Source organism: Conger conger, chromosome 2 (genome assembly GCF_963514075.1).
Source record: "Conger conger chromosome 2, fConCon1.1, whole genome shotgun sequence".
Classification (NCBI taxonomy): domain Eukaryota; kingdom Metazoa; phylum Chordata; class Actinopteri; order Anguilliformes; family Congridae; genus Conger; species Conger conger.
Window position 1 is genome coordinate 23,947,141 of NC_083761.1, and position 26,670 is coordinate 23,973,810.

The window sequence follows — 26,670 nt, forward strand, 5'->3', positions numbered from 1 at the left end:
GTGGTAGTGATGTGTGTGGTGGCGGAGACAAGGGGGGGGGGGTAAAAAAAAAACACAAAACAAAAAAAAAAGGTCTCCTTATCTTTAGCTCCTCTCTTCCAAGGTCTCTGACGGACTTCACTGGCTGCCCCCAGTCCCGGCGCGATTCCTCCGGCTCCGAGACGGCATCGCCGCTACCCTGCGCCCGCCGTGTCTGTGCCTCTGCTCTGAAAGCCGCCTACCCCGGCAGGTGCGACGGAGACGAAAGTGCCACTGCGTGGACGTTAAACGAGGGCGTGTTCGACAGGAGCTCGCAGAGAAAGAGGAGGACGAGGAACTACTGCAGACGAAAAACAAAAAGCAAGTGGGTTTGACAGGAAGGGAGGGGGGAGGTGGGCAACACAAAGGACACAATTTCTAGGTACAGGTGTGCTTGACAGAAATGCAGAGTAGAGTGAGGGGGGGCACCCAGTAGGACACCTGCCTTGAGATTGCTGTTTTGGTGTGCCCCCCTTCCCCCACCCCACGCCTACAGCAGGACGCTAGCCATGACTCTTCTGTGGATCCTCTTCCTCGGCCTGGTCTCCAGGACTTCATGTGTGGCGATGAATGTCTGTACGGCCAACGGGACCACCCGCTCCTACATCTGCTTAGGAAGTAAAGTGGACCAGATGCCTGCAGCCATCCCGAGAAACAGCAGCTATGCGTGAGTACGAGTGCGGCTCGGGCAGCAGGGCAACGCCTTACGCTGCCACGGGAACGGTGGACGATAGGAGAGCCACTTCCACCTGCCTATGACAAAAACAGATGAGAGGTGTTTTTTTCTGATAAATTGATGTTGAATGTCTTGTTTTATTGGATTTTTCTTTGCACCTGTGCCGGCGTGTTCATATGTTTGTTTTAGAGAATGACTGAGAGTGCTCTTGGCATTTCACTCATTTCAAATGTGATGATACCAAGAGGGGAAATTTCACACACACCCACACGCACACACACACACACACACACACACACAACCCGCAGACACAGGCACACACACACACACACTCACACTAGTTGGATGTCTTTATTTATGATGTATAGCCATACAGAACTTACTTGTGCAGGATTGTTTATGTCAGTCTGCTATTTTTGGAATGTCTGAGTGCTGCATAGAGCTCCATTTTTGGTTTGTGCAGAGCACTTTGCACATTGAAGTAGCAACAACAAACAGAGTGTGTGCTCTGACCTAGGCACACATTTGTGTCATCATAGAGGACATACACCCAGGTTTAAAATCCTCACAAAGCACATAAACACAGGTGTATGGTCCTCACAAAGCACATAATCACAGGTTTATGGTCCTCACAAAGCACATACGCACAAGTTTATGGTCCTCACAAAGTACATAAACACAGGTTTATAGTCCTCACAAAGCACATAAACACAGGTTTATAGTCCTCAGAAAGGACATACACACAGGTTTATAGTCCTCACAAAGCACATAAACACAGATTTAGGGTCCTCACAAAGGACATACATACAGGTTTAGGGTCCTCACAGAGTACATACACAAATGTATGGTTCTCACAGGCTTAGGGTCCTCACAGAGTATATACAGAGGAAATGCACACAAGTTTAGTGTCATCATAGAGGGCACACAGGTTTGATGTCATCTGCAAGGTTGTCAGTGCCAATGATAAGAAATAGAAGGGCTAGAATTAGCCTTGACCACAAGGAAGTAAAGCAGTATAGTATTTTCACAGCCTCCACCTCTCAAATACATTGCTCAAACTTCTACCTCAATATGTACATTGTAGTTGCTTATTCATTCAAAACTTTACTCTCATTTCTTTCACAAACATTAATAATATGAACATATGAATAACATGAATATTAATGTCACCTCTAGTCCTTTAGACAGAACACAACAGCTGTAGTATTACTGTAGCATTAATATGTACTGTAGTACTGTAGCTCTTGAATAATCTCGCAGATTTAATTTATTAAATTCTGATTCCGCTGTATTTATTGATTCCATTTTCAAAGAGATTACCTTCCTGGAAACTACCCAGTGCCATCAGTCACATCACAAGAAATGTTCACGGCTTTCCATTAGGTGTGCTGATTTAGTATGCCATGGTAATGTATTGTATGGTATGGATGGAGATGTAGCACTGCCTATTAAAGTTAATGTTGGCTAGCTGAAGTGTTTCTGACAGCTTTTGTAGTGATAATGATTGTTTAACGCCATACTCATGATGGCTGCGTGTTGCAGTGCATATAATACCTGTGATAGAAAATGTTGTCTTTATAAGAGGGCTTCACAGGACAATTTATGCTTCAGACATCCCAAGTACCTATTTTCCTCAAACTGGCAAGAAATATCATAAAAATAAGGGCTTATTATGCAAATATCATGGTTTGTTAGATTCCAGCAGTCTAGCACAGTGTGTATGAAATTCCAGACCTCCCAAACACATCTGTGTTCTTTACCTTGAGCAGTGTGTGGGAGAGATTTGGGGTAGGGAGGTGTGGGGGGGGGGGGGGGGCGTTGCAGCTGGTGCTATGATTGCCGCAACTCCCTGAGATGGGACTGATTCTTCATTTTCTAATCCTTTTTCTTTTGCAATGCTGTTGGAACCTTTTGTTTTTTTAATGGAGTTCAGCCGTTTTGTTTATGTTCTGCTGTTTCTGTGCCTTGTCACGTCTCATCTACACAGGCAGATAGAGGTGATCGTGTTGTGGCAGTGTGAGAAAAGTTCTGCCGCCCTCAGATCATATACAGGCACACACGAACACACGCATGCACACACACACATACACCTGCACACACACACACATACACACACACACACAGTAATTGTTTTGGATTCAAATATGACTATATTGTAACCTATGAAATACTCTCTAAAAGTGCAAACCCTCACCTTCTTGGTTGGCTCAATTGCACCAGACAAGATAAATTGAGTGCATAAAAGTAACAATTGTGTATTTGACCCAGGTCTGGCATGCATGCATGCACTCATGCACAAATGCACGCACTCACGCACATACACTCACGCACATACGCGCACACACACACACACACACACACACACACTCATGCACATATGCACACACACACATACACACACACAGTCATGCACATATTTGCACACACACGCACACACACTCATGCACATACGTGCACACACACACACACACACACACACACACTCATGCACAAACGCATACGTACACACACACACACACACACACACACAGCAAAGGCACCAGCACCACTCTCCTAGGCATTTTCACCCAGTTGAGACTGGTGAAGCACTAAACTGCGTCTCACACAGTGCAAGTCCTGCTGGGACACTTTGCTACTTTCTGTTATTTAATGGAGCACAGGGACTCTAAAACCACCCACGCATCTGTCACACTCCAAATAACGCATCCCGGGAACAAACAGTTCTGAGCTGGACAGAAAGTGACAGTGCTAGACATTTTTTCAATTTTTATTTAAAAGAGTTAAAGATAAGTCCGTCTATGTTGTTCTCATGTGTAAGGTATACTGTAGTATTGTAGAGAAGAGAATATGTGTGGAAAGAGAGATGGAGAGAGAGAGAAAATGCTGGCGTAGACTATTGACTTCAGTGCAGGCAAGGGGGACCTTTTAATTGTGTCTAAAACAGTGTAAAGATTTGTGTAAATGTTATTTAGATTGGGAAATAAATGATTTGGGGAAGAGAAGATAAAATAGAAATGGACCCAGACAGCTAACAACTCAGGGTGCCCGCCTGATTTTTGGTTCATGTCCTTCAGTATTTTGTTCAACAGCCTACACCACCAATGTTTTGATGGTTGTCACAGCCATCTTGTTTTCCTAGAGTCAGAATTACTCCAAATAAACTGAAACAAAGTTACAAAAGCTCAAACACAGTGAAAAGGTTTTCTATTTTTAACTGCATACAGATTCTTGTAGCTGTGGCTTGTGCGCTTACAATACAATGGAGCCAAGTCACAACACTGGTGAAATCCCCTTTCAAATTTGAGGACAATATCATCAGAAATGATGTTTTTGGGCTTTCTGGAGCGTGACTTCGGTCCCTGTCATGGCATCATTTATTGTTCCCCTTGGTCTCGATCAACCTTTTTCGCTTTTCTGGCGCTAAGAAATGCAGGCTCAATATGTGATGCCATGATGGTCATTATTACCAGGCAAAAACGTGACACTGCCAGCAGAGGTGTCCCCAACTCCCCAGAACCCCTGAGACCCAAAATCAACCTACTGCAGCAAGGTGTTACAGAGCTCAACCTGCCTGGTGCTTCATTTATCTTTTTGTTGTATGAATGCTTTTTTTCCATAACGTGTAATAATGTAAAACAAGAGAACAAACAGAGGGAATAAATGGCGAGAGTGTGATTTTGAAAAAATAAACAGTGAGACATTCCAAAGAAGTATCACAAAACAGTATATCACTCTAACCAACCTTCCTGAAACAAGAGATACCAAACTTCCAATTCTCCATAAAACAAAGCCCTGACTAATTTGCCTCCAAAGCGGACCTCTGCTCTGTTGTTGGCCTATCGTTGTGACTGGACCTTTCATCTGAGCAATGTACTGCAATTATGCAATAACTCATGACAGGCCATGGTGAATTATGATTGTAACACATTAGTTGTGACATAATCACAATATTCCACTGCCTTGAGTGAGTTTTTAATTTTAAAAACCAAACATGATAATATACATTCACCGAGCACTTTATTCGGTATTTTTTAGACTGTAGTCTATCAACTTAGAGTTATGATGCATTGTGTGTTCAGAGATGCTCTTCTGCATACCTCTGTAATGTGTGGTTGTTTGCATTTTTGTCACCTTCCTGTCAGCTTTGACCAGTCCTCTTACATCTCCCATTAACAAGGCATTTCTGTCTGCAGAACTGCTGCTTTCTTTTTTGTAGTTCTTCTTTAGATATTCTGGTTATTCTTCATCTGTACAGAACATAATAATTATTTAATGGTCCAGACAGCCAATTATTTAATTGTAAAACATAGGCTAGTTAATTTAGTTACAGTCTATTATGGAAAAATATTCAGTGCTGTGTTAGCAAGCCTATTTGTGAGAAAAGGAACAAGGAAAGGAAGGAAATCAGAAGGAAGAACCCAAAAAAGATAAATCGAGAGAGAGAGAGAGAGAGAGAGAGAGAGAGAGAGAGAGAGAGAGAGAGAGAGAGAGAGAGAGAGAGAGTTTCTATCAACTGCAGCTTCTCAAGATGTCCTCAGAAGGTCATTTTCACAGGTCTGCTGTGAAAAACATTTCAAACAACAGTGGTTATGTCAGATTACTGTGATTTTACCAACTTTCCCTTGGCAATTTTGTTTCTTTCATCTTGTGTTAATCTCAGAAACTGCAAGATGCATTTTGGTGCTGCTGCCTCTCCCAGCTGGCAGCCTGTAAGATGAACTAGTCCAATAAAAAAAGAATAATGTGTTCCCTGAGTGCTTTCAAAAATCATTAAATGCATGCTTGTCTCATAACATTGCACACACCACGTTCAATAATATTTGAAGATTTTTTTAAAGAAAATATATTGCAAGTTCATCCCTACTTCTGTTGCAAGACTGAGGCCTTGCTTATTAAGAGGTCTTCGCTTACCTCAATGCATGGAATTTGCTCATATAATAAGAAAGTTATTGTTTTTAGTGAGCACAGCAGCGTCAGCAGATCATGTCCATTCACTTTAAATGTAGCATATGTCCTTCAGTTTCATGGGTAAATAAATAAAATGACTGGAAATGTGTGTATTTGAACGAAATATGTATTAGTTGGGAGGAGTGAGTCTGATGGGAGGGGTTTGGTGAACAAGGCTAGGTGACCGTATAGGAATTACTGGGATTGACTGTGCATTGGCTATAAGTAATTTATAGACAGCTAGCATGTAAATAATACTTATATTACAATACATCCCATCCATCCATTCATTATCTTAACCCGCTTATCCTGAACAGGGTCGCAGGGGGGCTGGAGCCTATCCCAGCATACGTTGGGTGAAAGGCAGGAATACACCCTGGGCAGGTCGCCAGTCCATCACAGGGCTATTACAATACAGTGGGGACCAAAAGTCTGAGGACACCAACCGCCAATTGTTTTAATTATTTATCAAGAAAAAATGCAATGTACTCCAATTACATTTCTTATTCAAGAATATATTATTGAGAAAAAATTGAGCTTATTAGGATGGCATTCTCACCACAGTCACCGGACCTGAACCCAATCGAACATCTGTGCAGCAGTCAAAAAAGTCAAATAAGAAGTAACATCTGTAGATAATTTATGGAAAGTAGTCAAGGCAATAACCAAGGCGAAAGGCATACACAAGCAGGTATTCGCACCCGTTATCCTCATACACGTGTACTCAAACTTTTGTTTTGCCAGATATTACATCACTTTTTATACATACCTCCCCTCCCCCAACCAGTTTGAAGATGGCATAATGTTTGGGACATGTTAATATTATGTATGTATAGCCTACACTCAGTGACCACTTTATTAGGTAGACCTGGACACCAGCTTGTTAATGCAAATATGTGATGCCACGTGGTAGAGGGGGTAACATTGCGTAGTTCTCAGTTTTACAGAATACGTAAAAAACTGTGTCAGATTTTCGACAAAAAAAATGTTGGTGACAAAAATTATGCGTATGTTAATTGACTGTTAATCGACCCTCGCACTGTCAAAACATTCCTTCCAGATTGGGCTAATTTAAACATGTTCCGAACAGTATACAGGGAAATGGCCGCTTCCTATATCATTAACACATCATTGGGGCATCCTGTCACAAAGTGCTACCCACAATATTGGTAACACCATCCATCCATCCATTATCTTAACCCGCTTATCCTGAACAGGGTCGCAGGGGGGCTGGAGCCTATCCCAGCATACATTGGGCGAAAGGCAGGAATACACCCTGGACAGGTCGCCAGTCCATCGCAGGGCACACACACCATTCACTCACACACTCATACCTATGGGCAATTTAGACTCTCCAATCAGCCTAACCTGCATGTCTTTGGACTGTGGGAGGAAACCGGAGTACCCGGAGGAAACCCACACAGACACGGGGAGAACATGCAAACTCCGCACAGAGAGGCCCCGGCCGACGGGGATTCGAACCCAGGACCTCCTTGCTGTGAGGCGGCAGTGCTACCCACTTCACCATCCGTGCCGCCTTATTGGTAACACTCTGTACCTAATTATGTAGAAGAAAATGCCCTTGTTATCCTCTGGTAGTTTTTTAATGACTTTTATGTCTTTTTTTGTTGGATGTGAAATAAGTCGGATGTCGCCTGTTAGCGCCAGCACAGGGAATGTGTATCCAACCGCTTCTTTGTGTTTGGTTCGGAACTCAGTGAGTCTAAGTCAGGCTGCAGCCTACATGACAAAAATTATTTGGGCTATAATACCTAGTCCATTGTTTATTCTCATCTACCTTGATTACGTGGATTGCAACACGATGAATGCAATACCCTCCCTCTCCCATGGCTTTACATAAAATAGTGCAGAGTGCAGAGCCAAATCAAAAAACAAATGTCTCCAAAACATTATGGAAATCACTGTATATACATATAAAGGCAACCCTTTTTGCCACATACTGTTTGCCAGGGTACATGTCCTTCAATCATGCTTAATACTTGAGGATATAGTATGTAGGTTCCATACTCCGTGCTCCCTTGCCTCCCTAGCGTTTTCTGTGTTTTTTTTACCTGCCGTTTCGTGTCTCTTGTCCTAGTTGGCTTTCCGTAGTTCTTTCATTCGCCTGTTTCTCGTTACCTGCACCTGCACCTGTTCGTCATTTTACTTAACTTGTCTGTGTATTTATACCTTTCTGTTTCCCTTGTTTCTTTAACGGATTGTAATGTGTTCACTCCATTCTTTCCAGCGTGTTTCTGCCTGCCTGACCTGTGTATCGACCTCCTTTGTGTACTTGGACCACGGTCTGTACCTTTTCCTGCTCTGCTTGCCTTACTGTTTTTGGAATTTTACCTGTGACTTCGATCAAGATTTGGATTACCCCTGTTATACCTGTTTGCCCTGTGATTGAACTTTTGCGTGTTGCTCCGACTTCGCACTTGTTTACCTCTGCCATAACAGTCTGCCTGTGTTTGACTATTGCCTGCCTGAGCTGCCTCTCATTGAATAAAGACACTTATTCAGATTATTTCTGGGTTGCGATTGATTCCTCGTTCCTCGTCCCTGCTGCCTGACAGTAGGAGTACCTTGGGAGGAATAGTTCACATACACATATACTTTATACTTGTAAAGTTAAAATGTAATGATTGATGATTGTATTCTATTAAAATGTAATGATGATTCTTTTAATGAATACCAATTGAAGTCAAACCAAGAATGTTTTGTAAACCTAAACAGTAGTACCGAAATCTCATCTTCTTCAGCTGTGTTTATTGGTGCAATTTGTACATTCGGAAGATGGGCTGGGAAAAATAAAGCATGCTTTGTGAGAGTTTCCTGGAATGTGGGCCTCTGGGAGAAGGGGGTAGGTGGGGTCAGATCGGCCAGAGGGCTGATAGTGTGCCCATGAGCAAGGTGCTTAAACCTCTTTGAGATATCATTTTGTGTAGATGTGCAGTAGGTATTAATTTATCCAAATTGAAGTCATGTATTACAATGTATGTTTTGTGAGGCAACCCTTTAGGCCTTCTGTTAACAGCTAAAGTAATGTTGTGAAACTAATAAAATAATTTAAGATGAATAATCCTCCCCACTCGAACATTAAAGTGTCATTATTTGACCTACATCTATATAAAAATGGAAACATTATTACTGTACATTTGAAACTCGAAATCGCTGCCCACATAGACACAAATAAATGTAATAGATAACACACTGCAATGAATGGTCCCCTCTTCATGATTGATTGATTGATTGAATCGCTGTAAGTGGTTTTTATTAGGATTGTTTATTTTTTCATTCTGGTTCTCCCCACTCTCTCCCCCTCTTTGTTTCTTTGCAGTGAGTTTAAGCTGACACAGCTGAGGTTAATTCCACACAAGGCCTTCTCAGAATTGCATCAGCTTTCCGAAATGTATGTATGCCCACCAACAGGCAACACCATTACCTGCACTCTTCAATGCATAGCCCTATATATTGTCTTCAAGAATAGTCCCCTGGGCTATGTCTGTGTTAATGTTGCACACCGGTACACTAACATGGAAGGAGGATCATGCTAAGGTGTGTCAGATGAGATTTCTGGCCCAGTGTTGTCATTCAATCAATTCAATCCCCTGGAAATGTATTCCCTGCTGTAAAATCCAGCTATGCCAACTTGACCAGGTTGAAAATTGAATTGGTCAAGCAGGTCATAAGATGGTCTAGCTGGCTATGGGCTGTTCAACCAGCTATTTGACCAGCAACCAGCTGTTTGCTAGCTAAACCATGGCGAGCTGGGAGCTGGTCTGATCTGGGCGGCCTGTAGTGTGGTAGTTAAGGTACATGACTGTGACCCGCAAGGTCAGTGGTTCGATCCCCAGTGTAGCCACAATCCGCACAGCCATTGGGCCCTTGAGCAAGGCCCTTAACCCTGCATTGCTCTAGGGGAGGATTGTCTCCTGCTTAGTCTAATTAACTGTACGTCACCCTGGATAAGACCATCTGCCAAATGCCGTTTATGTAATGTAATGTAACAGGGCAACCAGGTACCAGCTGTTTCAAAAGGTTACCTCTTTTAAAAAGTAGGAATGTTGGTGTCCTGGTAAAGTTCCATAAAACTGGCTCTCAACTATCCACCTATTCATGCTCCCCTATACCAGATTAGTTATGCAATCCCTTTGACTACACAATTTGATTCCCCAGGTTGGCATTGCGACTGAATTGAATTCTCAGTTTGCAATGATCCTCAGTTGACCTCCCTGGTTCTATAAAGGTAAAATGAATTGAGTGAATATCGTATGCAGCAGAAACTGGGATGTTGAGGAGGGAGCATGAGAAATGAGCATCCTTATGAATAATGGCACCGATAACAATATCATTATGAATGATAATAATGCTATCCCATCAACCGAAAGAAAATATCAGCAAGTTTAACAACCCAAACTAATTTATAGGGTCCTTCCCCTTCTCTGGGGAAACAGTACTTTGTATAAATAAGTGCTATTTAGTCTTGATTGAACATGTTTAGTCTCTGATATGGAACACGTTGTGTTGTTGAGGTCCAAAACATATAATATGTGGATCACAGTAATAGAGCAGATTGAGGTATGGGATATGAGAGGTGGTAGTGGATTGGGTGATAGGTACACACCAGGTCCTTCTTTGTGAATACTAATCTCCTTTTCATGCACATGTTCGTTAAGTTGCACATTGAAACAGACATGGCTTTCCACAGAAAACTGGGCTTTTAATATTACAACACGCAAACGAGCACACACTTGTACACACAGTATGTTGTCCCAGAAGAAGACATTTTCAGTTTCACACTTTATGAATATATGCATCTGTGTAAAAACATTTAATTTCACCACATTTTAATTCCAAATATATTGTCTGAACATTAATTTGCCGAAAATGACAACTGGTCAATCTACTAAAAATGTGCTGTTGTTATACATTGATCAATGCAAACTAAACAAGTTTATACAAATAAAGAAATGATCAAAACAATAGCTCAGTGCTAGCAAGCCCAGAAGGTGAATTTCATTACAGAGATCATCATTCTATCCCCCCCCCCCTTGCCCTCAGAATGTTGTCGGAGAACGGAGCCTTGGAGAGGATCGCAACACATGCCTTTTTCAACCTATCAAACCTGACCAAGATGTAAGTCTGACACACCCCCTGTCCTGTCTATCTGCACAGAAACGTAAGAGCAACAAGCCTGTGCCTTAGTTCAGGAACACAACAGCACACCACCCTGAATAAAAACAGATGCCATTTATTTGGAATTGAGGTTTGTTTGGTTCAGAGGGAAGACTGCCCACTACTGGCCTAGCAACAACAACTCACTCCTGGTCCTGGAGAGCTGCTGGGTGTGCTGGTTTTTGTTTTTACCTTAATATCAGCAACGAAATCAGACCCAAGGAACCAGGTTAGGCATGTTAACTGTGAAATGAACTGCTTTAATTGATCAATTAAGTGGTGAGTAACAACAAAAGCCAGCACACCCTGCAGCTCTCCAGGACCAGGAGTGACCACTGCTTTAACCATTTGGCAGATGCCTGTTAGCTGGCAAACATCAAACGATCTACAATGAGACTGCACCATAGGCCAGGTACAGAGCAGCACATCCCAAGGGAAGGTGATTTATGTCAGTGCTAGAGTCACAATAGATGGGAATTATTTTTTCAAAGAAACAAAAATCCCTTTTTGCAGACTGTCGAGTGGGAGTAATGAATTTGAAAGGGCATTTTTCTGAAATGTGTTTTTCTCTCACAGAACCATCACCAAATCAAAACACCTCGTCATCATTCACAAAGACGCGTTCTGGAAACTGCCAAGATTGAAGTACCTGTAAGTTTTGCTTTGCTTGTTTCTGTATATTAGAATAGTATGCAGCCTGTTCTAACTTTTGTGAAATGTTGCAATGATCTTGAGAGAACATTACGGGGTCTATTTTGACCACACAAACGCAATGGGTAAATGCAAGGACAAGCACTGGTGCAGTTCAAAACTAGGCTTCGGTATTTTACCTGACCAAATCTGTTTCAGTATTTTAAGGCTGCTAATTTAAGCAACACACAGCATGTCTAGGTGCTGCTTCATTTTGAAGGAGTTGAAGGTGTGACAAAGAGTTGACTGTGCACTGTTCAATCGGAACACTTTAGTAATTCATTTTAAATAAATGAGAGCATCAACTATCCTTGTTCTCCATCCAATGGATATGTCATGCATGTCTTTCCATAGATCCTCTCATGTTTGACAGTGCATTTAGCCCTTAGTAAGATATAAAATTAGCCTTCCAGCTAACCCTGGTTGTTTTATAATAAATGTGCTTTTTTTGGGTCTGCTCCTTAATTGATTTAAGTCCTTCTAAGTATTTTTTTATTGTAACTGGAACAAACAAATATTCTTAAAACAAGGTATGTATTTTCTGACCTGTTCTATCAATGAGTTGTATGTCGAGACGGCCAATTTCTCATAAATTTATGTTTAGGTAAAAATATTTATTTTTGGTTGTTTTAGCGAATCTTCATTTTGTAGAACAGTATCTTTGAACAGTAGGCAAAGGCGGGGATCCGGGCGCGCTGATCCTTGGCGTCGCAGACTGGTTCTGGGGACGTGGAACGTCACCTCTCTGGTGGGGAACGAACCGGAGCTAGTGCAGGAGGCGGAGCGGTACCAACTAGATATAGTTGGGCTCACCTCCACGCACAGTACTGGTTCCAGAACCAAACTCCTGGAGAGGGGCTGGACTCTGTTCTTTTCTGGAGTTGCTCAAGGTGAGAGGCGCCGGGCAGGTGTGGGGATACTCACAAGCCACCGGCTGAGCGCCACCGTGTTGGAGTTCCACCCGGGGAACGAGAGGGTCGCCTCTCTGCGACTACGTGTTGCTGGGGGGAAAGCTCCGACTGTCATTTGTGCTTATGCACCAAACGGTAGCTCAGAGTATCCGGCCTTCTTGGAGTCACTGGGCAGCATCCTGGAAAGGGTGCCACCCGGAGACTCCATAGTTCTGCTGGGCGACTTCAACGCTCACGTGGGCAATGACGGAGAAACCTGGAGTGGGGTGATTGGGAGGAATGGCCTGCCTGATCTGAACCCAAGCGGTGTTTTGTTATTGGACTTCTGTGCTGGTCATGGATTGTCGATAACAAACACCATGTTCGAGCATAGGGTAGCTCATGAGTGTACTTGGTACCAGATCACCTTAGGCCAAAGATCGATGATCAACTTTGTGGTCATATCATCACACCCGCGGCCGTATGTCTTGGACACTCCTGTGAAAAGAGGAGCAGAGCTGTCAACTGATCACCACCTGGTGGTGAGTTGGATCAAGTGGCCAGGGAGGCTGCCGGACAGACCCGGTAAACCCAAACGTGTAGTGAGGGTGAACTGGGAACGTCTGGCGGAGGCCCCTGTTCGCGAGGTCTTCAACTCCCACCTCCGGAGGAACTTCTCACGCATCCCGGGGGAAGCTGGGGACATGGAGTCCGAGTGGGCCATGTTCAAAGCCTCCATTGCAGAGGCGTCAAGCAGGAGCTGTGGCCAGAAGGTCATCGTGCCTGTCGGGGCGGCAACCCAAGAACCCGCTGGTGGACACCAGCAGTGAGGGAGGCCGTCAAGCTGAAGAAGGAGGCCTTTCGGGCTTGGCTGGCCCGGGGGTCCCCTGAAGCAGCAGACAGGTACCGGGTGGCCAGAAGGGCTGCGGCTTCCGCAGTCGCCGAAGCAAAAACCCGGGTATAGGAGGAGTTCAGGGAGGCTATGGAGAAGGACTTTCGTTTGGCCTCGAGGAAGTTCTGGCAAACCATCCGACGACTCAGAAAGGGAAAGCAGGGCTTGTCTCAGGCTGTTTTCAGCAGGGAAGGAGAACTGCTGACCCGGACTGGGGATATTGTCGGGCGGTGGAAAGAGCACTTCGAGGAGCTCCTGAACCCGAACAACACGTCCTCTGTGGAAGAGGCAGAGCCAGAAGACTCGGGGGAATCTGCACCTATATCCCTGGCGGAAGTTGCTGAGGTAGTCAAAAGGCTCCTCAGTGGCAAGTCGCCAGGTGTAGATGAGATTCGCCCTGAGATGCTGAAAGCTCTGGACATTGTTGGGCTGTCTTGGCTGACACACCTCTTCAGTGTCGCGTGGAGGTCGGGGACAGTACCTGTAGAGTGGCAGACCGGGGTGGTGGTCCCCATTTTCAAGAAGGGGGACCGGAGGGTGTGCTCCAATTATCGGAGTATCACACTCCTCAGACCCTGGGAAAGCTTACTCTAGGGTGCTAGAAAGGAGGCTCCGACCAACGGTCGAACCTCGGATTCAGGAGGAGCAATGTGGCTTCCGTCCTGGTCGTGGAACAGTGTACCAGCTCTTTACCTTGGCAGGGTTGCTGGCGGGGTCATGGGAGTTTGCCCATCCAGTCCACATGTGCTTTGTGGACTTGGAGAAGGCTTTCGACCGTGTCCCCCGGGGAACCCTGTGGGGTGTACTGCGGGAGTATGGGGTACCGGGGCTATTGATACGAGCCATCTGGTCCTTGTATAACCAAAGTGCGAGCTGTGTCCGCATTCTCGGCACAAAGTCAAGCACGTTTCCTGTGGGTGTTGGACTCCGCCAAGGTTGCCCCTTGTCACCGGTCCTGTTTGTGGTATTCATGGACAGGATCTCAAGGCGCAGCCGAGGTGAGGAGAGTCCGGTTTGGTGACCTCAGAATCGCATCTCTGCTTTTTGCGGTGATGTGGTTCTGCTGGCTTCATCTGACCGTGACCTTCAGCATGCACTGGAGCGGTTTGCAGCCGAGTGTGAAGCGGCCGGGATGAGAGTCAGCACCTCCAAGTCCAAGGCCATGGTTCTCTGCCGGAAAACGGTGGATTGCTCCCTCCGGGTTGGGAACTAGTCTTTGCCCCAAGTGAAGGAGTTCAAGTATCTCGGGGTCTTGTTCACGAGTGAGGGTAGAAGGGAGCGTGAGATCGACAGGCGGATCGGTGCAGCATCAGCAGATTTACTGGTCGATCTACATCTCAACCCTCACCTATGCTCACAAGCTTTGGGTAGTGACTGAAAGAACGAGATTGCGTATACAAGCGGCCAAAATGAGCTTCCTGAGGGAGCTCGGAGTAGAGCCGCTGCTCCTTCGCGTCGAAAGGAGCCAATTGAGGTGGTTCGGGCATCTGATCAGGATGCCTCCCGGGCGCCTCCCTTTGGAGGTTTTCCGGGCTTGTCCAACTGCGTGGAGACCCCGAGGGAGACCCAGAGCCCGCTGGAGCGATTACATATCTCTCCTGGCCTGGGAACGCCTCAGGATCCCCCAGGAGGAGCTAGAATGCGTTGCTGGGGAGAGGGACGCCTAGAATACCCGGCTTTGCCTACTGCCACCGCGACCCGACTCCGGATAAGTGGGTGATGATGGATGGATGGACGGAGTATCTTTGAATTCGGTTTTAAGACATCCAGATTCTGAAATCAGAGTAAACATATAGTTTTTAAGCTTTTATATGCAAGAAAGTGAAAGTAACACCGGAGTTGTGCATTTTTTGAAGGCTAGTTAGCTTGTCACTGTTCACCAGTCACAAGCAACCACATTTGCTTTCGTGGTCTGTATGCCTTAATAGTTGCTAAATGTAAATGTCCAGAGTAACAATATAGTTTTAAAGGCTTTATACATAGGATTAAGTTATAGCCCTGAAGTTTCCTTAGCCTACTGTCGGTAGTCTCAAAACGGGACACAACTTCCTTGATATCTGGAGTAGAGATAACTTTGGTATCGTTAGAAAGCTTACTTTCCCCTTGAGTTTGTAAAACTGACCTCTGAAATGCATGTTAAGTTTTTTCATTCAGTTAACACTACACTGATAACCAATAAGGTTTGAAGCCATCTTGAAGTTGTGCAATATTACACAATTATGACCTTTTCTGGCTATGGTCACGTAAAATTCTGTAGAAAGAGCTAGCGAGAGTTAAATAGACTGGAGATAACTGGCAAACAAAAAAAAGTGTGATCTGCTGTATTTTGTGTCACCATTCCTCAGGTCACTGATAGATTCGACCCCTTTACAGGTCACAAAAAAGATATTGCTGAGCAAAGCAATTAACCATTATTTTTGCATGCAACATATATCAGAAACCAGTGGTTGAGTATTGGACTAGTTATGGAGAAATGTGCCCAGTAATTTTGAAATCAGAGAATTTGGTTTAAGTACAGATGGTATGCAATACCTCTTTTGAACAGCATCAGGGGTTTTAGAGATTACATAATTGCTTTCTCATACTGAATATATAAGTACATGATATTACATTGATTATTTCCCAGTTGTTCATGTGCATTATTATTAATCATATATTTACAGATTTACCTTTTCTGTGTGAAAACAGTCATAGAATAATACAAAATTTTCATTTATTTTGGTATTGTGAGTCTACTGAATACTGTTATATTTTGACCAAAAGTAGCACCTGTATGTGGATGCCGGCATGAACATATTTGTAATTTTTTGGGTTACTGCCAAGAATTCATTATTGCCTCTGTGATAAAACCTGCTGCCTGGTGGTGTGATCTTCAGACACTGTTAAAATACCACTACGGCAATCTAAACCTGTGGCATCTCATCCTCACCTTTTGCAGACACCCAAGGCAAGCGGTGAACAAAAATACCAACTTAGGCACAAACACTCTTTAATTGCGGCTAATCACGTTGCTCCGTGATATCAATTTGCCCTGGCATAGCTGTGGCTTCATTAGTGAGGGCCCTTTTATGTCTTCAAAATAGTACCTTAAGTATTGCAAAGAACATAAGAAGAGCATATGATGATGAAAAGGGCCAATCAGCCTAGCATCATTTACCTACGAACTACTAGAGTATCCAGCATCTACGTCAATCCTGGACTCCAGGAGTGCTCTTTGAGTTCTCTGTCTCTACTACATGGCTTGGCAGGCTGTTCTAGAAATTGACCACTCTCAATGTAAATAAATACTTCTTCATATGAAATTTATGTAAAGGGAGTGAAATGCTAAACCAATTTTGTCCTCTCATATATTACAATCTAGAACAACATATTTTCTCTATTGGCAGTCATAACTGTTGACACATCTTTATTTGTTGAAGATCTTTATTGTTTTATTAATATGAATTGTATGTAAAGGGAGACATTTTCTCCTCCCATATATTGCAAAATAGAATAACATACTGTATCTTCTCTGTTGGCAGTCATAACTGTTGATAGATCTTTGTGCAGTGGCAGACAGCAGGGTTTCTTGAACCTGGCGGGAGTGGAATCAAATGTTGAGATGTAATGTAAGAGTTGATTTAACACTGAACATTTTACAGTGCAGAAGCCAGAAGTCAGGCAAAACACTCCATATTACTGTAGGGAGAGACCTGGGCTGTTTTTGTATCTCTCCAAAATGTACACCTCTGGAACTTTCTCACAGGAAAAAATCTTCAGCAAATCATATGTGTCGAAACTGGACATTTTGGCTGGTGTGAACACGTGTATGCACATGTGTGTATGTCTGTGCTGGTTTATATTTCCGGTTCGTTTCAGGACCATTTCAAACACTGGATTGAAGTCATTGCCCGATTTCTCCAAGATCAACTCAGCGGTGAAGGTCTTGTTGTTGTATGTCCCACTTATCTTATTTCCCATTTAAAGTGAAGAAGTGCATGACGTGCATTAAAATTTGCTGATTTGGAAAAGAGTTGTCTGCATGCGCTTACGCACGTATTCACATGTGCGTAGATTGCATGTGCACGTGCCTTTGTGTGTATCTTCCTTTATGACTCTGTTCTCGTGAGGGTCAGTGCAGCTTTACAAGGTATGGTAGTTTATTCAAAAATATTTATGTCTGGGAACTGTAACATTGGGTTCTTCTCAAGAGTGTTCCCTTACCAAAGACAGGGCTTTGGAGCCAAGCCAGACAGACTGCTGTAACTCACAGGGATTCGTAATGCCCTAGTGAGATCACGGCTACACAGAATCATGGGATATGTCTAATGCAGTGCTCTCCAACCCTGGTCGTGCTCGTGTGTCCTCGCTGACACATCCTGCAGCAGCCTCCTTGCTCTTCCAAGCGGCATTGAAAAGATTGGAATGTCTTTAAAGATGGCAGCCCTCAATCCATTTCTGGGTCATAATGGAACCGAGGAGACAAGGAGGGACTCAATAAGGGATTGGAATGAACCCACAGTGAACAACTAGCTTTCCCTCACCTGATAACCACTGCAGATGCACTCTCAGAAATAAAGGTTTGGTATAGGCGGTACATGTTTGTGCTTTCTGGAAATTTCTCAAATGTACCCTGAACATGTAATAATGTCCTCTTTGGGTACTAATGAGTACCTCTCCCAAGCACACATTATTTATATATTGCTGTCTAGTGGTACAATTGTCTAAGCTTATATGCTACCACCCCAGTGACGAGCATTTGAACCTTTAGGCTATCTTCGTACCTTTCTTTATGAGAGTGTGGAAGCAGTGAATTAACGAATCACACCTGTAAATAAAAGTTTTATAAGTTTCATTTCATTTTTTGTTTCTCAAACATTGTTTCGCTCTACCTTATTTTTTTCTGCAGTGAACTTCAGGATAACTTGGACATAAAAGTTATTCCTCCCAACGCTTTCCTGGGTCTAAGTAGTGATACCATAAGAGAACTGTGAGTCTGACATTGCTTTGTTAGAAATTCACACCAATTCCACAATAAGAGACTTTAATGAAAATCTGAGTATCCGCTGCATTCAGTGGATATTTACAATGCTCATTTTTGTCATTTTATTTCTCAGCAGGAGAGGAAGCAGAAATGTTTTTATTGTGATAGTGTTTCAAGTCAAGCAATAGCAGATACGCACACAGAATCAGTTCAAATAAATAGAAAACAACAGTTCAGAACCATCGTAGCAGTGTTCCATACCTTACCCAGGATACATATCAGGAGCTGAAGGCAGATACAGTGAGGGAATATTCCCTAGAGTCTCTGAAGATGGCACCTTGTTCCTCACAATAGAATGATGCTTGCTTCCTTCATGGTGCACGAATATAATGTTGAGAAAACACCCAGATACCACCACAGCTGCCGCTGCATCAAGCCTGTTTTAAGCACATTTTTTCACTGATGGGGGGGAATCTTGTAATAAACAGAAGCCAGCTTAGTTCTTCAGTGACTACCCCACAGCTGAGCATGATATACTGTATACATCCTGTAGAAACATGAGCAATGTTGACAATTTCTTTTTATTTTTAACACCTTGGAACCTTGGAAAATTATTCATTTCAAATGTGCTTGTAAATGAGCACATGCACGTGTGTGTGTGAGTGTGTGTGTGTTCATGGTGTCAAAGACCTTGTCAACAAAGCAAATACTTTTTTATTTTTTTTATTTAAAGAGATCATTAAGCCACATGGTAAAGATGTGTAAGTTCCCAAATTTATATACAGGATAATCGATTGATCTTGCCTGGTGCAATTGAATCAAAAAGAGGACCAAAAGGTAGGGTTTGTACTTGCTGAGTGTACTGAGTGTATCTCATAGGTTGCTATCCACCAGACAGGCTTAGTAAAGTGTAGAAAATTATTTAAATCTAAAACAATTATGTATTTGACCCAGGTCTGCTGTGTACTCGTGGGAAGTCACTGTCCTTTTCTGTTCTTCCCTTCGTACATCCAGGAGACTCACCAAAAACGGAATAATTGAGGTGCTGAGTCACGCCTTCAATGGCACCAAACTGGACAGACTGTGAGTGACAGCAATCAAATCGAATTTATGTATCTACAGTGGTGTCCAAAAGTCTGAGACCACCAGTGAAAATGCTTATATTTGCTTTCTTTTCTAATTTAATACAAACTTTTTAATTACAATTTATATTATCAGATTAACAATTTGAGTGAAAGTTTGAGTGAAAATGTACATGAATTTCAGAATTTCTTAGTATTTGGTATTTGCCCTTTTGTTTTAATGGCAACATGCACTCAAGCTGTCTTGGACTCGACAAAACAGTACAAAACCTGATGATCCATGCATTATTTTTACAATGTTCCACAGAGCATCTTGTGATGTTACTGAATACTTTGCTTTTGTCAGTCTTCAAGTGTCCCCATAAATATTCAATGGGGTTGAGGTCAGGAGATTGTGGATTGTGCAGCACTCCTTCTCTTTTTTGGTCATCAAGTAGTTCTTGCAAAGCTTTGAAGTAACTTTAATTTGATTTACATTTTTCAAAATCCTAAAACATTCTGTTTATTTTCATGATTACATGAAAAGAAACCCAGATTTTCAATGTGGTCTCATTGTATCCCATTGTATGTTTGTATGTGACTCTCAGTTACAAGTGTAGTAGAGTAGTTAGAGTTTGGATTAATTCTACAAATCAAATCATAATACTGTATGAACAGCAAATAGCATGGTGTCCGCAGAGGTAAACACAATTATTGTGATAGTTGGTGGTATTTCAAGTGTTTATAATATGTTTTAATCTGTCATCAGCTCAATATCCCACATAACATTAACAGGCTCTGGGATTGATTTAATTGGTTATTAGTATGCATTAGTCTGATTGTTTGCTGATAAGAAGTGTTGTCATGGAGCTATTGTGTCATTACTGTTAGCAGTGTTAATGGGCCATTCAGTTTCAGTACCAGAAGGCTTTTTTCACGATTGAGCTCTTGGGCTTAAATTGCTAGATATGCAGTGCATACAAAATTGAAGGGCTCTTGTTTGCTTCTGTATCATCAATGGATAATGGCCCAATTCTGTCCTGCATGAATTTGTGGCATTTTCCTCTGTAATTGAGTATCAACAAAATTGTACATGCATGGTCCATAATGGACGGCCCCTGATAATGTAGTAGTCAAACCAAAGTAAGTGTAATTTAGGGTGTGGCCTAGGGTGGTGTTGCCTCGAAGGAAATTGAAAACCTGACTGAAATTGGGTTCTGACTGAAAAATGGGCTCCAACAGAGAAATACTTTGTTGTAAATCTCCCTTACACTGTCTCGATTTGTCATTCTTCTGTGTGTCTTTATTTTTTTCCCTCTCCCTGTTCTTGCTCTGCCTCACCTCTAAATGTCCTCTGTTCTCTCCCCCCCATCCCCCCCGACTCTAGGTTGCTCATGGGGAACCAGAAGTTGAGACGGATCCACAGTCAGGCATTCTCAGGAGCAGAGGGCCCCGTTGCTCTGTAAGCACTAGCGGTTCCCACACTTAGGTGGCTCACCTGTTGCATTCTGTCCGACACAGCAAACATCCGCACGTCTGAGATAAAATACACAATGCTGGGTCACTGCTCTGTTTTTGTTCCACTGTCGCTGTTTGCTGTTGACATCGCTTTTACGTTGCTGAGACGTTGCTAACAATGGAACGTACATGCAGTACAATAACTACAACAACCATGAGACGATCGCTGTTTTTTTTTGACCAATCTATTTGAACTTGTAACACATTTGTTATAGTTTGGATAGATGTCTGCTTCCATTCCTGAGACATTGGGCCTGTTCCACAAAGCTAGAGATTACTGAGTTAGCCATATAACTGCTGTAAAACCCCAGAACCACCAAGTCTGGAACATGGACTGACGTAAAGGTTTTACTCTATGCAGTTATCCAGCTAACTTCAGTAATCCTGCTTTGTGGAATCGGCCCATTGTCTTTTTCTTGTTGTTCATTGTTTATGTTGCATTTACATTGCTGAAATATTTCAGCATGTTCCTTTTTCAAGACATTGTGGAAACATTTATGTCTTTTCCTTGCTGTTGTTTCTTGTTGAGTTTGTATTATCCTTGTACATTATCTCTTCTTTACTGTTTCCAATGTTGCGCTTGCATTTCTGAGACATTGTGATTTTATTGCTGTTCATTCTTGCTGATTTTGAACTAGCCTTGCTGAGACACTGCACATACATTATGTTTTCATTGCTGCTGTTTATATCTGATGTTGGGCTTGCTGAGACATTGTGCTTTCATTGCTGTTCCCTGGTGTAAAATCCAGCTATGACCAGCTTGAAATTACCAGCTACCAGCTGTTTCGAAACATAGTTTGAGCTGGGGGAACCATGTTGAGTGGAGCTGGTCTGAACTGGACAACCAGCTGCTTCGAAACCTAGCTTGAGCTGTTTTTTTCAGCAGGGTTGATTCTTGCTGAGTTTGTAATTGCATTTTTGAGATTTTTGCCGCTGAGATATTTGCGCGGTGCTATTGCTTTGCAGGGACATATCCCGCACGTCCATCAGCGCGTTGCCTGAGAACATGCTGTGGAGGCTGAAGCAGCTCACAGCCGAGTCAGTGAACACCCTGAAGAAGTTGCCCAACTTGAAACTGTTCAGCCAGCTCATTGAGGCCAACCTCACCTATCGTAGTCACTGCTGCGCCTTCGCCAACTCCAAAAAGAACATGTGAGTACAACCAAAATAATGGCCTAATATCTTAACCGGGGCTTTGGGTGTGTGTGTGTGTGTGTGTGTGTGTGTGTGCGTGTGTGTGTGCGTGCTTGCGTGTGTGTGTATGTGTGCATATGCCTTAGTGTACATTAGTGTGTTTAGATGTGTATGAGGGCACATGTGCAGTTGTACACCTGTATGAGAGTTTTAACAGGTCTGTTTTCATGTGCTTATATCTACTGCAAGTGGTCTGAATACATGGATAATTACAGCAGTAGGTACAGTAATTGCAGTTACAGCTGTAAAACATATTGTGGATGTATTTTAATTGTTACTCAACTCAAAATTAAGTCTCCATGTTCTTGACAATAAGTACTTGCTAACCAAATCAGATTTTTCAGAACCATCAGAATATGAACAAACAGGACAAGTTCAATGTTCAAATGTTGAACTACATACAATACTACAATTTATAGCACAATGTCAGTATAGTTGTACAGTATAGTTACCTGGTATCGTCCTCTGTAGGTATGGTATGCTGGATTTGTTGCTGTGTTTATGTGCGTGTGTGTGAGTGTGTGTGTTTGTGTGGATTTGTGGTTTGTATGTGTGTGTGTGTGTGTGTGTGTGTATTCATGCAACCACATATCACGCATATATGTACATGTTTGTGACCATATGTTTATTTATGAGCATGCCCTCTTGTGTGTGTGTGTGTGTGTGTGTGAATGTGTGTGTGTGTGTGTTTGTGTGTGTGTGTACGCAGGTCAGTGGTGGACAAGCTATGCAACAACTCCAACATCAAGCAAGAAGAACCACAGTGGCACCTGGAGCACTGCACCATCGAGGTTTCCTGCCACCCCAAACCGGACGCCTTTAACCCCTGCGAGGACATCATGGGCTTCACCTACCTGCGCGTGCTGATCTGGATCATCAGCGTGCTGGCGATTGTGGGCAACTCAGTGGTTCTCCTGGTCCTGCTCACCAGCCGCTACAAGCTGACGGTGCCCCGCTTCCTCATGTGCCACCTGGCCTTCGCCGACCTCTGCATGGGCATCTACCTGTTGGTCATCGCCTGCATGGACATCCACACCAAGTCCCGCTACTACGAGTATGGCATCGACTGGCAGACGGGACCCGGCTGCGATGCGGCGGGGTTCTTCACCGTCTTCGCCAGCGAGCTGTCGGTCTACACGCTCACCGCCATCACACTGGAGCGCTGGCACACCATCACCTTCGCCATGCAGCTGGACAGGAAGCTACGACTCCGGCATGCCTGCGCCGTGATGGCGGGGGGCTGGCTCTTCGCCTCTATGGCCGCCCTCCTGCCCACAGCCGGCGTCAGCAGCTACACCAAGGTGAGCATCTGCCTGCCCATGGATGTGGAGACGGCGCAGTCTCAGGCGTACATCATCATCCTGCTGCTCTTCAACGTGCTGGCCTTCCTGGTCATCTGCGTGTGCTACCTGAGGATCTACCTGACGGTGCGCAACCCCAGCTTTGTGTCGGCCAACGCCGACACGCGCATCGCCAAACGCATGGCCGTGCTCATCTTCACCGACTTCCTGTGCATGGCGCCCATCTCGTTCTTCGCCATCTCGGCGGCCCTCAAGCTGCCGCTGATAACCGTGTCCAACTCTAAGGTGCTCCTGGTGCTCTTCTACCCTATAAACTCCTGCTCCAACCCCTTCCTCTACGCCTTCTTCACCAAGACCTTCAAGCGGGACTTCTTCATCCTGGCCAGCCGCTTCGGCTGCTTCAAGACGCGGGCGCAGATCTACCGCACCGAGATCTCATCCGTGCAGAACGGCGGCTGGGTGCCCACCCCGAAAACCAGCGACGGCACCCTTTACTCTCTGGTGCCTATCAACAACCCCCACTGACCTCTCGCATCCCTTCATCAAAACCCATTATTTCATCTGAGCTTGTACACTCCCAAACCTTCCCCTCCCCCCCCAAACATAAACACAAATGTACACCAAATGCAGGCCTGGTGGATTTGCCATGTTCTCAAAGCTGCCAACATATAAATTGTTTTCATATTTCTTCTTTTTTTTGTGTGTGTGGGGGGGGTGTCATTTCTCCCCCTGTTTTCAATTTAAAATATACCAGGTGTACACAGCAGGTCAGTGGACTGCCTCAGGGAAACATGAGTGTGAACTCTGACCCCTGACATCGGACGTGTTTCTGAGTTGCAGTTCTATACTTTTGGGGCAGGCAAAACCAAAACAGCAAATGCTATCACAACGGCCGTGTCTCCATGGAAACTCCTGTGAAGCAGTTTTCCGGCAATGGCAAATGGTGACGAAGAAAGGCTACTGTGTTATTTCACCTCCTGCTGCCCCACTCGCCATGTCTAGCCCATGTGGCACCTCCACCACCACCATCCCCAGCTTTATCTGATGATGTTTGTTTTTCATGTGGAGTGGCAGCCTTTTTTCTAGCACTCACAACATTAAAGACAGGAGCTAATAAAGCGGTAATAAAGCCTTCACCTCTCCACTTAATAAACTCTTTCTACATCAAAGATACTTATGAGCATATCCCATATGTAAAAGGTTGGTAACAATCAATTGATCAATTGACATCTGTGTTGATTGATATGCTTTACTAAATGAAACGTATAGAAAACATACTATTTACTATTACTATCATAATCATGTAAAAGTATTTTACATGATTATGCCCCCTTTTATACAGTATATAGTGAGAAACGATTGTGAAGTGCCTTATGTTAAAAAAAAAAAACGAGGAATTCTTGACAGAATTATATATCCCAGTTCTATAACACATGTTTTATATTTTCTGTATACTCCACATATGTTCCTTGTATGTTTTTTAGAAACCATATCCATGTGGGATACCTTATGGTTCACTTTTCCTTATCGATTATGCTGATGGTTAACTGTGTTGATTTTTGTAGACTTAAGAAGTTTGTAGATAATTCAGTCCTTCAATATGCTTTGTTGAAATTTTGTAATCGGATGATGTCAGTTCTTCTTTGGCTGTCACTGTGATTCTGAGATTCTGAATGGCTGTGGCTGACAATAGGGGGTGAGCCAGAGAAAATCTTGCATGTCAGACTCCACGGATGAATCTGGGAATCTGGGGACAGTCAGCTGCTGTATTTTCCTGTGACGGCCTGTGCGTTGTATGACGTTAGCATTAAATGAAAAGCTCTGGCCTAGAGCCATTTTCAGTTTGCGTACACTGTTCTTCCTTTCTGCAGCAGTTTTCACAATGGCTGACCTAACACATGTAGGTCAAACACTGATTTTTTTGAGTACTTGCCAAAGTCATTTCTAACTGTATTTCTCCCTCACATTCAACTTGCTCTGATATTTTTTTTTATCTCCTAAATATTACTTATCTTTTTCTCTTGAATTTTTTTTTGTTTCTGTCCTTTTCTCTTAAAATTCTGTTCACAATTCCCCAGTGAGAGGGGAATCTCTTTTGGTATTGGTGTATTTTCGCCTATCTCTACTGAATCCCTCAGTATCCAGTTAAAGGATTTTACCTCAAAAACAGGAACCTCATATAGCAGATCAAGGCGTAACTGTTTAAGTCACTCTTTGTGGCTCAAAGCATTCTCTGCACAGAAATATTGTCAGGGAAAGGTACAAATTTTGCGTACGCCTCCTTTCTCATTTTTTGAAGAATTACAATGTGCGGGTCATTTGTATTTGGAGATGCGTCTCCAGAACCTCCCATACTAGGCAAAGGGGGGCTGACCAGACCAACTGACTGTTGCTTGGTATGTTCAGTAGTCTCACCCAAATGTTCTCCTAAAAATAATATGGATGAAAGTCCTTAGCTGAGTTTTATTTGGAAAAACTTTACTTTATTACACCTACTTATTCATGTGATTATCTAATCAGCCAATTATGTGGCAGCAGTGCAATCCATACAATCATGTAGATACAGGTCAGAAGTTTCAGTTAATGTTCACATCAACCATCAAAATGGGGAAAAAATGTGATATAAGTGATTTTAACCGTGGAATGATTGTTGGTGGCAGACAGGGTGTTTCCAATATCTCAGAAACTGCTGATCTCCTGGGATTTTCACACACACTAGTCTCTAGAGTTTGCAAAGAATGATGCAAAAAACTTTAAAAATCAGTTCTGCAGACAGAGAGGCCTTGTTAATGAGAGACGTCACAGGAGAATGGCCAGACTGGTCAAAGCTGACAGGAAGGTGACAGTTATGCAAATGACCACACATTACAACAGTGGTATGCAGAAGAGCATCGCTGAATATACAATGCCTTATAACTCAAAGTGGATAGGCAGGCAGCCACGCGGTGTAGGGGAAGGACTAGTGAGAGTGCGTGAGAATCCCAGGAGATCAGCAGTCTCTGAGATACTTAAACCACCCAGTCTGGCTGTGTTTTCCATGTTTGGATGCTTTTATGAATTTTCTTGCTGCCACATGATTGGCTGATTAAATATTTATATTAATAGGCTGGTGTACAGGTCTACCTAATAAAGTGATCACTGAGTGCATATACCATTGCCTGAAGAGGAGTTGGATACCCATAAAGTGTCTTTATTATAGTGTATGTGTCAGTATTTATATTCTGGGTGACTAATAGGACAGTAACAGAAGTTTATGCTTAAGCACATACTGTCTGTGTGTTCTCTTTGTTATTATTCTAATTATACTCATTATAATGATGATGGTGATGATGATGATGATTA

At 43.3% G+C, this 26,670-nt stretch overlaps 1 protein-coding gene across 1 annotated transcript; it reads left to right on the forward strand.

The window, feature by feature from the left end:
• Positions 1-312: 312 nt before the first annotated feature.
• Positions 313-23,988, forward strand: fshr (follicle stimulating hormone receptor). Its single transcript, XM_061227936.1, has 10 exons — positions 313-685; positions 8,982-9,053; positions 10,706-10,780; positions 11,396-11,470; positions 17,150-17,224; positions 18,180-18,260; positions 19,269-19,337; positions 20,703-20,777; positions 21,800-21,985; positions 22,737-23,988. Exons 1-10 carry the CDS (start codon positions 528-530, stop codon positions 23,851-23,853), a joined length of 1,983 nt encoding a protein of 660 aa, XP_061083920.1. The 5' UTR covers positions 313-527; the 3' UTR covers positions 23,854-23,988.
• Positions 23,989-26,670: the final 2,682 nt, after the last annotated feature.

What these genes read in the sequence shown, in the direction of transcription:
- fshr (XM_061227936.1), top strand. Translation starts at nt 528, where the DNA reads ATGACTCTTCTGTGGATCCTCTTCCTCGGCCTGGTCTCCAGGACTTCA. An exon ending in CTATCAAACCTGACCAAGAT is followed by an intron (nt 10,781 to 11,395) that starts GTAAGTCTGACA and finishes TTTCTCTCACAG; the next exon opens with AACCATCACCAAATCAAAAC. An exon ending in GCGGTGAAGGTCTTGTTGTT is followed by an intron (nt 17,225 to 18,179) that starts GTATGTCCCACT and finishes TTTTTTCTGCAG; the next exon opens with TGAACTTCAGGATAACTTGG.